The following is an 11,826-nucleotide window of genomic DNA, read 5'->3' as shown; positions in this document are numbered from 1 at the left end:
TTATACGCCATGTTGTGATTTTCATTAAAGCGTGTTTTCGGAGGTCAAAAGTGAAATTTCTTGCGCGTCAAAAAATTTTTAATATTTTAAATATTATTTTCTCTCCGAATCTTGAGATAAGTGATTCTGAAGAGTAATGCATGCTGAACACGAATCCAGTGAAGTTTTTTCTATTTTCGTTGATAACTAATATTTCATGAGCGATCAAACTTAAAATCCTTATAACTTGAAATTACAACGGTATACCACATTTTACTAAATTTATTTGCTTTGTTGTTAACAATCGGCACCAAAAAAATAGTGACAACTTCGCCCCGGTCTCCCCTATAATTTGATATTACGAATTTAACAGTGTAGATATATGTCAAGCGCAAAGACTGAAAACGCTCACTGAGCGAAAAAACTATAACGCGTTGTGGCATTTTCACATTGCCAGAACGCGTTATGAGCGTTTTTGAAATGCCCCGATACGAGTTTCGCGTTGTGGCCTTTTGGGATATGCTAGAACGCATTGTGGTCGGTTTTTTCGCTCAGTGAGCGTTTTCGGTCTTTGAGCCTAACATATATATAAATAAGCTATTTAAAAATAATTATCGGTAATAATATTATATAAATTGTAAAGTAACTTATTTAAATGCTATTTTGCAATAGGTGGTAATTAAAGAAAGCTTCAAGATGTATTTGAAATTTATTGCACACGAACACGCAAACGCGCACGCACACAAACACACACACACACACGCCAACACGCATACGCACACACACACGCACGCACGCACACTTTTTATGTTATTATCTCTCATTAAATTATAAGGACATATGAGGGTCAATTCCTTTATATTTACATCAATATTGCATTAAAGACAGCCAATGTAAAAATATAATTTAGTCGCATAATATTTACTTAATAAATATATGTCTATAATTAAAATATATAATTAATAAGACTCTAGATTAATATACAGTTAAATAGAACAAATAACAAGAAACGTAAAATAATCGCATTATTACAAAATGTTTTCTAGAGAAACAGCTATTATATTTGATGATATGAAAGATCCGCCTATGCGTCAAATAGACATTGCCCGCTTATTAGGACATGCAGTGGCATATCAATGCCCCAGTATTAGTAACCGTATCAGTGAATAAAGATTGGATTATAGTTAATTTACAACAAATAGGTAAGTTCTAATTGAGAAATATATATGCTGCACTTGTATATGTTTAGCACACATACATTTTACATTTGTCAATCTTATTACATTTCTCAATCTTATTTAATTTAAACAAAGCATTTTTTTGTGTAAAGTACATGTGCATTTTACGTAATATTTAATTACGAAAAATTACAAAATACGTGTTTGTTCATTTCAAGGAGCTACTTATTTAAGGGGGGTTGTTCCACAAAGTGGGTGTGACCTCAACACAAAAATTTCAAATAAAACCCCTCATATTGTAGCATATCGTTTGAAAGGGTATAAAAAGAAAAAAATTTTGGCGTAAACCAGAGGTTGATACGTTGACCCATTATTTAGAGTCAAATTTCAAAAAGTCCAATTTTTGACCCTAAATACCTCTTGAACGGGTCAACATATCAATCTCTGGTTTGGGCCAAAAAATCTTTTTTATGCCTTTTCACGATATACTACAATATAGAAGGTTTTATTTAAAATTTTTGAGTTAAGCTGGGGCACCCTCTTGGAGGGACAACTCCCCAACCCCGGTAAATGAGTAGCTCATCGACATGATCAAATATGCATTTCGCAATTTTTCATAATTTTGAGCCTTTCTTAAAATATAGGAATGACTTTATAGACACCCTATATTACACAAAACATAGTTATAAATTTAAAAAAATATTCTTCAAACTTTTATCCCTTTTTATAAAACTTAACTATTTATATCAATATTGTATAAAACATTTGTTTAGTAACAGTATTTTCTATGTGCAATATTTAAGTAAATTTCGCACGTTAAGGTGCCAATTCATGAGACGCTGAAAATGAGCGTTAACAAGGTGAACGTGGGTTTTGCTTTGACGTTAGCGTCAAAGAAATGAAGTTGAATTTGTTTAATATTCAGCGTCGTCGCTGAATCATCGTTAATCATCCTAGTACAATCAAACATAGACTTCGAAATACGTAAAATATTAATTATTTTCAAGTAATATCTTCAAGTAATAATATTGTATGGATATATATATATATAAAAGATATTATTTCAGAAGATTTTTGCTTGCTGAAAATGAGCGTCGAGCGTCAACGTGAAAAGGCACCTTTATGCAACGTATTCGACAATGACAAGCTATTATCATTTAAAAAATTGTTTTTCCTCCACTACATAGTCATTTTACATCGTTGAAAATGAAACAATAATTAATTCCCTCTTATATTTTGTTTTGAAAGTTTTTTGGGATGAGCAGTAGTAATCCTTCAACCATTTCGTTAATTATAAAAGCGACAACAGTCACCTACAGCAGAGCACTTATTTTACATGCATTGACTATAGTCATTAATCAAAATTTTTTATATATACAATCAAACAAGGGAAAACGCCGTAATCGGTCAGGACTGGATCTAGCTTGTCCGAATAATATATATTAATTTTAGAGTGACTTTTTACGTACAATTCTTTGGCCCTTGGCGGCAGACCACGCGCCGTTACTTCCGGACATAACGCAGTCTCAACCAAAGCCAGAACGATACAGTCACACGATTAAATTAATATCAATTTAATCATATTAAAACATACACAAGAAATTCGGATTAAACGATATGATATATCTATATATATATACATATACATATAGGATAGGATACTGAGAATATAAAGGAAATCGTTCTGGCTTTGGTTGAGACTGCGTTATGTCCGGAAGTTACGGCGCGTGGTCTGCCAAGGGCCAAAGAATTGTACGTAAAAAGTCACTCTAAAATTAATATATATTATTCGGACAAGCTAGATCCAGTCCTGACCGATTACGGCGTTTTCCCTTGTTTGATTGTATATCTTACACGGTCGTATAATTTCATATTTATTGTTTTTTATATATGTTTAATGTTTATAAAAAAAATAACTTGTCTAACTACGCAACCTGAATGTTAGTTTGACAACAACACCCCGAAAGAGTTAAACTCAATATCTGTTGAATCAATGACGTACCGGAAGAGTTAGACTCTATATCTGTTGAAACAATGACATTTTCTTATACATGAATCGATTTATATTTTCTTACACATTTGGCCGTTATATAATTAACATATCTCATCAATTCTTTTAGAACTGATAATATTATATATATTTAACACACACGCACACACCAAAAGATTTTATATAAAATAAATAATTAATTAGTATATGACCATAGTTTCATAATATTTTCTTATATGTTTATATTAAATCACATTTCTTTATGTACAAATTAATTAGAAACCAGGATTTAATATATAGATGGCTTCTCAAAATCATCTCAGTGTAATTTGATATTATAATAAATAAAATTCACAATTTCTATTATGCAGGGTGCCCCAAAGCACCCTTGACATCGCAAAATGGTATAGGACTTTTTTGTTTATCTCGATCCGTTTTGCCTCCTCACGAGCGTTGTAAAGGGTGCTTTAGGACACCCAGTATATATAAACCTAAAAATTTATATATACTATGCAATTTTATTTATAGTACATTTCTGTATAACTTTAATTCATTAATCATAAATGAAGTACAAGTATTTAAAAAAATATTGTCTGCGAAAATTGATCGAAAGTATGAATAATCGAATCAATTTCTTGATTATACAACAGGATATTATCGCGTCGATTACAATGCCCAGAGTCTGGAGAAAATCGCGAATTATCTCAACTCTGATAACTATATCAGAGTACATGTTCTCAACCGTGCTCAGATGATCATGGATGATGCATTTTATTTTTTGATAAGAGGCCAACTCGATTTATCCATATTCGAGAAACTCACGACATACTTATCGAAGGAGAGAAATTATATAGCATGGTATCCGATGTTTAAGGCTTTTGAATATTTGTCGTCTTTCTTTCCATTTAAAGAGAGTTTTTATATCAAGGTAGTTAATAATAAATTTTGTCTGTTATGCATGTTAAATATTGAATCACAATAGATTTATATCTATTATTTCTTGGTATTTATAAATTAGTAAAATATGGAAAGTAAGAATATCTTTATATACATTTTTAATAATTACTTTGTTAAAGAGCAGAAAATTTAAAGAACAACGTTTCATAAGTGTCTATATATAAGATTTATATTTTGCGCATTAAACACTACTTCTATTTTTCTCATGAATTCATTCATTTCACATTATGAGTCGATTTTATGTACGTACGTTGTCATGTAAAACTTAAAAATAGATTAATAGAGTAATGTTCTTCTGACTGTCTTCATTTGTTTTAAATATTTATCAAATTGCACAAGTCAACATGAATTTTGCGTTTGAAATTAGGGTATTATAATTTAATTAAATACTAATTAAAGATAAATAAATATCAAAATTATTCTATTATAGATAAATAAATTTTTGGACGGTTTAGCAATTGATTTGCCGATTGATCTTCTTACGCACCCGCTCATTGATGGTAGATTACATAATAAAATAATTATTATCGATAATTACGAGAGACTATGTTGTTTAAAATTTTCATAGTCTGATGACGAATTATTATTTATTAATACTGAATGTATGTGTATATTTTTAATCAACCCAACAATTTCATTTTAGTTACGGAAATGCATGACTTGCACGAGAGATAATCACATATCAGATCTATTAATTTTGGGGAAAGTTATACTTTTTAAACGCAAAATAGAATTAAGCTCAACTGAAATAATGCGACACGTGAAGCACTTTCGAAATTTTAATTCATAAATCTTTATTAATCTGGAATCTTTATTAATAATTTATATAAATATAATATATCGGGTGTCACGTTCTGTCACGTTCTGTTTGTTGTTCGTCCGTTTTTTGGTCAATGCATTTGTCAGTGGACCGCTCGACGTTTTCGCGGTGCGCGCCGTGGAAAGTACAAATGAGTACACGAATTAAAGTGGGTTACACTGGACTTCGCACTCGCTATTTCGCACTCGCTACATTCCTCCGTTTTCTCGACGTCGATCAATGTATCGCGTGCGAGTTATGATGGCTCACTGCCGTCCCGGACGGAGCAGGCGAGGGATCGCGGCCGGAGCTTCGCGTCGAGGAATTCGGTGACGTGAGAAACGCTCGTTGGCTCCAAATCGTCTATTGGTCGCGGTGCTTGCGATCACGCGAGAAACACCTGTGCCGTTTGCTCGAAAACACACAAAAAAAGGGGGGGAGGAAACCGTCGCGATTTGGAGCCTTTCAAGCGTTCTCGAATAATGCTTGCTGTCTCGTCGAAGTTCGAGAATTTTCAGCTCGCATTTATTCAATTCTCAACATGCCGCCCGCCTCGCATTCGACGGAATGCGAAACGAACGGGGGTTGACAAGGTCGCATAGAGGAGCGTGGGAACGTCTTGGTTCAAAGCGTTATATACAATATATACATTTGAGAACTTAACCTATTTTTACAATGTCCTTAAATCTAATGAAAAACGAACGAGCTTAATTCTAACGAGATTCCGCGGTTCCCGGCGGACTGATAGACGCGGGCAACCGACAGATCTGGGTTATTGGTCGTTTTAGCTCGGAATTGGCGGTGCGTAATGTGACGACGCAAACGCGACCGTCAAGTCCGGGATGGACCTGCTGAATCCTTGCGAGTTCCCACTTTGAAGGAGGGAGTAGGTTACTCTTAAGTAAAACTAACTCGTCAACCTTCGGATTATCGTGAGATTCGGTCCATTTCACGCGCTGTTGCAATGAATGTAAATAGTCCGACGACCAAGAACGCCAGATCTGTTCGAGCATTAATTGTACGTGTTGCCATCGCGACAACCGATTCGCATTGATTTCGAGGACGGATTCCTCCGGTACGCTCGTGAGCGGTCGGCCGATAAGGAAATGACCAGGTGTCAAAGCGGTATAATCGGACGGATCGTCGCTAAGTGGAGAGATCGGTCGCGAGTTCAAGCAAGCCTCTATCTTACATAAAAGCGTAACGAATTCGGAGCGAGACAGAGTGCGAGCACCAGTCACTCGCCTGAGATGGTGCTTAAAGCTCTTCACTCCAGCCTCCCAAAGCCCGCCGAAATGTGGTGCCGCAGGGGGCACGAAATGCCACCGTACGCCGTCGTTAGCGAGAATTTCCTTAAGGGAGGGGTTGTTCACAAGCGCGCGGAAGCTGCGTTGGAGCTCGCGGTCAGCACCCACAAAATTCGTGCCATTATCGCTGTACATGTCCGATGGCAGTCCGCGGCGACTGACAAACCGTTGAAATGCCGCGAGGAATCCATCGGTGGAGTAATCCTCCACACTTTCGAGGTGGATCGCCTTAGTGGCGAGCAGCCACTTCGATCCAGCTCGAGCAGGAGGTGGGCAGATCCCACTCAGGAGCTGAATCGACGAGATGAACGGTAGCTTTACGCGCTTCGGAAGATACCGTTTGTAAAATGTCCTTTTCAGTCGGAGTCGGGGGGATCGGCCACGAGGCCGTGGTCGAGCTAAGCCACCGGGGCCCCGACCACCATAATTCATGATTGACGAGATCGGCGGCAGTAAAGCCGCGCGACGCGCAGTCGGCAGGATTTTCCTGGGAGCGAACGTGTTGCCAACGTACGGTCGGAAGGCGCGTCTGCACCTCGGAGACGCGGTTCGCGACATAGGAATTCCAGCGGGATGGATGTTGTAGAAGCCAAGCTAATACGATTTGGGAATCAGTCCATCCAAATAAGAGAGCTCGCATCAAGCCCGTGGTGTTTCTTACCCATTCTATCAATCGAATTAATAGAACGACGGCGTTAAGTTCCAAGCGTGGAACGCTAACGGTTTTCAATGGCGCGACTTTCGTTTTGGCCGCGAGGAGGATGACTTGAATGTTAGAGGGAGAATGCACGATTCGGAGGAAAACTACCGCGGCGTAAGCGCGAGTGGAGGCGTCCGCGAAGCCGTGCAATTCAACATCGATTTTATCTTGACGCATCCTTGTCCATCGAGGAATGCGTATTTTGCTAATATTAGGCAAGTCTGAAACGTAATTGATCCACTGATGCAGAAGATCATCGGGGATGGGAGCATCCCAATCAATTTTACGGAGCCAGAGCTCCTGCATCAACATCTTGGCCGCGATGACTATCGGTGACGCCCAGCCGAGGGGGTCATACAGCTTTGCAATAAACGATAAAACGGAGCGCTTAGTATGAACTGTCACGGCGTATGGCGAAATTACGAAACGAAACGAGTCATCGCGCGGAGACCAAGACAGGCCGAGGACCTTGAGCGTGTCATCGTGGTTGATCGGATAGTCCGAGGATTCCCGTTGGTCCTCTGGAATATCCGTCAAAAGTTCGGCTGAATTCGCGGCCCATTTTCGCAGGGGGAAACATCCGCGATTCACTATGCCCACGAGTTGCTTGCGCTTCTCGAGCAGAGACAGAAGGTCGTCTGCTCCGAAAAGAACATCATCGACGTAGGTCGACTCTTCGATTATATTGACCGCGTCGGGGAAGTCTTTACCTTCGTCGCGAGCTAATTGGATAAGGGAGCGCTGTGCGAGAAAAGGCGAAGGTTTTTGCCCGTAGGTCACGGTGAGTAAGCGGTAAAGCCGAATCAACAGACTGTCGGGGGGGCGCCAAAGAATTCGTTGATAGTCCGCGTCATCCCGATGCACGAGTATTTGTCGGAACATTTTAGCAATGTCAGCCATGTACACGTACCGAAAGAGTCGCCAGCGCAGGATTATCGCGGCGATGTCTTGTTGAAGTTTAGGTCCCGCCATTAGAAAATCATTGAGCGAGGTTTTGTCGGTCGATTCGCTAGAGGCATTAAACACGACGCGTAACTTGGTCGTTGTACTCGATTCGCGTAAAACAAAATGATGCGGGATGTATATCGGGGGGTAAGGGGGCGCTCGTCCGCCCGCACCGACTCCATGTGCCCCATCGATTCGTATTCTCTTAAAAAATCGTGATACTGCGCGGCGATTTCTGGTTTCCGCGCGAGTCGGCGCTCCATATTGGAGTACAGGAAGGAAGCCTTTCGGAATGTGTCGCCGACGCGAGGGGGGCCGTTTTTGAACGGCAAACGCACAATGTAGCGTCCTTGTGAATCGCGAGAATGAGTCGTCGCAAAATGCTTCTCGCAACGTTCGTCCTCTTCGGTGAGAGGAGTTCGAGAGGGGATACGTTCGTCCTCCCAAAAACTTTGAATTAAGGAATTCGTATCCTCGCAGGATACGCAACTCAGGACAGAAGCGGACTCTCCGGCCGGGCGCGCAGGGCCGGCGGGACCGGAGAGGATCCATCCGAAAATTGTAAGCTGGCCCGTCGGAGTGCCGACCGGGCCCTGACGTAGACCGTCGAGTAGCAGAGACCCGTATAAATCCGCGCCGATTAATACATGAATCGGGTGATTACATGAGGGATCAGGATCTGCTAAAGGTAAATCGCGTAGATGTGGCCACATTGCGGCCGGCTTCTGTTGAGAGGCTGTATAAGAAGTGATTCTTTGATATACGTAACCCGAGAAGGGAAATATCGGTCCCTGTTTGTCGCAGGGCGCGAGAGCAAGATTAACTTGTGACCGCGCGACTCCATTAAATTTTTCTCCAAAACAATGTATCTTCAACGCGGCACGATGACGCCTGGTTCGCATCGTCTGACAAAGAGATTCTGATATGAAACTGTATGTCGAGCCTTGATCTAGTAGTGCACGTACTTTAAATGTGCGGCCCTCGATTGTACTTAAACTAACATACGCAGTGGCGAGAAGTACATGAGGCGGTTGTTTCACAAAATCTCGAGTAGCATGCACGTTTTGAACGAACGCTGAGGGCGCGGCCGGTGACTCGGAGGCAGCGGCGACTGACACAGCTGACGGAGCTGAGGACGGCGAATTAATCGCGGAAAGCGTACTTTTAGTACCAGTTTCCGTACCCTCGCGGTGAAGCAGCGAATGGTGAGCTTGGTGGCATTGATTGCACCGTCCTTTACTCGGACAATTGTTTGAAAAATGCTCGGTTCTCAAACAATTAAAGCAACATTTATGCTGTCGCGCGGCGAGTCGACGCTGCTCGACCGACAGACTTAGAAATTTATTACACTTTGCAAGACCGTGGTTTCCGGAACAACGGACGCATTTGACGGGCGAAACCGTATTCACCGAAGCACGAGCTCTATTACCGCGCGCACTATTTGACGCAGATTCGGATTGCGAAGGGTAATCCGCGAGACCGCGAATGCGAAGAGTCATGAAGTCATGAATCTCTTTATACGTAGGGTACGCATCCGTGTTGCCTCGTTTAAGATTCCATTCATTGCGCGTTCGCGGACTGAACTTTTGCGAGATAATATAAACTAGGAGGTCGTCCCACATATCGACCGGACGATCGAGATTCGTTAACGCGGCGAGAGATGCGGACACACTATCGCGAAGTTTTTTCAACTCGGTCACGTTCTCGTTTTTCATTTTCGGTAAGTCGGCGAACGAATGGATATGCGCGTGAATAATCGCGTTGCGGTTGTCGTATTCGTCGGTAAGAAGTAGCCACGCTGCCTCGTAGTTCGCGTCAGAAATTTGAATGTTATTAATCAACGACGCGGCCTCGCCGGAGAGGCTCGCTTTCAGATAATGTAACTTTTGCGTTCTTGTCAACGATTCACTGTTTGCTACGAGAGACTCGAAGATTCCGCGAAAATTCTCCCATTCAGCGAAAGCACCAGAAAAGTTCGGAAGCGAGATACGAGGCAGATGCAATGACACTCCGGAGTGCGCGTCGCGATAAGAAGACTCGTTACCTCGATACGGCGCGCTCGGGGCGTCGCTACTTAATTTACCGATGACCTCGTGGAGGTGGTCCGTCGCGTCGAGGTAGGCGTCCTCGGCGGCAAGAAATTCCTCGTCCTTGAAGTAGTGGGTCGACTTCTTCTCCTCCGCCGTAGCCGTCTGCAGCAGCTGGACATGGAGGGCTTGCACCTTTTCCCAGAGACCCTCCAAATTCGTCAGTCTCCCCTTCGTCTTAGGGAGAGTGACCTGAGCCTTGGGAAGCTTTTTGAAGTTAATCAGCGACCGTCGTAGCTGGTCAATCGCATTGCCTTGAGCAATGAGTAGATTTTCGAGATCCGAAGACATGTTGAGCAGATGTCTGGATCGTGTAGAAATCTTTCAGACACTTGCGTGTCAATCTTCTTGTCGAGCGAAGACGCTCGTGTGCGACTCCGCGGCGAGTAGCAGGGCGATACTCGCGGGAGGCAGGGACGTCTGGCACGTCTCGGTGCGACTCCGCGGCGAGTAGCAGGGCGATACTCGCGGGAGGCAAGGACGTCTGGCACGTCTCGGTGGTCGACTCCGCGGCGAGTAGCAGGGCGATACTCGCGGGAGGCAGGGACGTCTGGCACGTCTCGGTGTGCGACTCCGCGGCGAGTAGCAGGTACTCGCGGGAGGCAGGGCGCCGTCGGGCGGCGGATGCGTATCGCAAGGAGCACGATACGTTTGCTGGAGGTCCCGCAGGAGCCTCCGAAGCACTTCACAAAATCACAAGGCACCTATCTTTAGGAGAGCGGGTGTGGTGCGCTCAATGTTCGGAGTGAGCCACGGAGTCGAGAACGCGTAGGCGGCGAACTCCGGTTTCGAGCGAGTCGAGCGGGCGCGCCGATTCGTCAATCTCGGCGTAGCACAACGCGAGCACTTTTGAGGCGGTCGAACTGTCTATGCCGGTCTTTTATGTCGATTCGGCTCGAAGGACCATTAAATGTCAGTGGACCGCTCGACGTTTTCGCGGTGCGCGCCGTGGAAAGTACAAATGAGTACACGAATTAAAGTGGGTTACACTGGACTTCGCACTCGCTATTTCGCACTCGCTACATTCCTCCGTTTTCTCGACGTCGATCAATGTATCGCGTGCGAGTTATGATGGCTCACTGCCGTCCCGGACGGAGCAGGCGAGGGATCGCGGCCGGAGCTTCGCGTCGAGGAATTCGGTGACGTGAGAAACGCTCGTTGGCTCCAAATCGTCTATTGGTCGCGGTGCTTGCGATCACGCGAGAAACACCTGTGCCGTTTGCTCGAAAACACACAAAAAAAGGGGGGGAGGAAACCGTCGCGATTTGGAGCCTTTCAAGCGTTCTCGAATAATGCTTGCTGTCTCGTCGAAGTTCGAGAATTTTCAGCTCGCATTTATTCAATTCTCAACAGCATTTAAGCAATTTACCAGGGATTTGGACAAGTTGTGTGAAGGCTATTATTATTATTGTTGTTATTATTCGGGACCGAAAAGATATCTGAGTTTATAAATTTTGTACCGAGGATCACTTTTATTTATCTGATTATAATGGGGATAATCGATGTCGAAGTCGACAGGAATAGGTTTAAATGGAGGTGTGTTTTGTAGTTGTTGTAATCGCTGGAGGAGGGGAAGAGGATCTTGATTAGAAATTACTGCTTTTTTAATCTGGAACCTAATCCTTTTAATTTGAGTTCGTCTACCTCCCTTTTTCGTCATCTAACCCGAATCCTCGAAAATGAATTTTATAGCTCGCCACACTCTTCGTCAGCGCTCAAAAGCCAATCCGCCACACTCTGCTCGCCACACTCTTCGTCAGCGCTCAGATCGGCAGCGTAAAGGCAGAACCAATTGCCACGCACTTTGTCAGCGACAACTGCGAGTCGAATCTTAGAAGTAATCGATTAAGAATTTTAACACGAGATGAGATTCCAGATTTCGAG

The 11,826-nt window shown here is 42.9% G+C and overlaps 1 protein-coding gene across 1 annotated transcript; it reads right to left on the bottom strand.

Annotated features, from left to right (window-relative positions):
* Nucleotides 1-5,815: 5,815 nt before the first annotated feature.
* Nucleotides 5,816-10,233, bottom strand: LOC139787321 (uncharacterized; the record flags this gene model as incomplete). The annotated part of the gene is made up of 3 exons (XM_071726387.1): nucleotides 9,939-10,233; nucleotides 6,872-7,632; nucleotides 5,816-6,804 (listed from the first exon to the last, which is right to left on the bottom strand). Coding segments are annotated over exons 1-3 (2,045 nt in total), but the record flags the coding sequence as incomplete, so codon positions are not given.
* Nucleotides 10,234-11,826: the final 1,593 nt, after the last annotated feature.

This window comes from Temnothorax nylanderi, unplaced genomic scaffold, assembly GCF_030848795.1.
Source record: "Temnothorax nylanderi isolate EJ_2023f unplaced genomic scaffold, tnyl_v1.0 TNYL_tig1425_pilon, whole genome shotgun sequence".
Classification (NCBI taxonomy): domain Eukaryota; kingdom Metazoa; phylum Arthropoda; class Insecta; order Hymenoptera; family Formicidae; genus Temnothorax; species Temnothorax nylanderi.
This window is presented reverse-complemented; position numbering and strand designations above follow the sequence as displayed.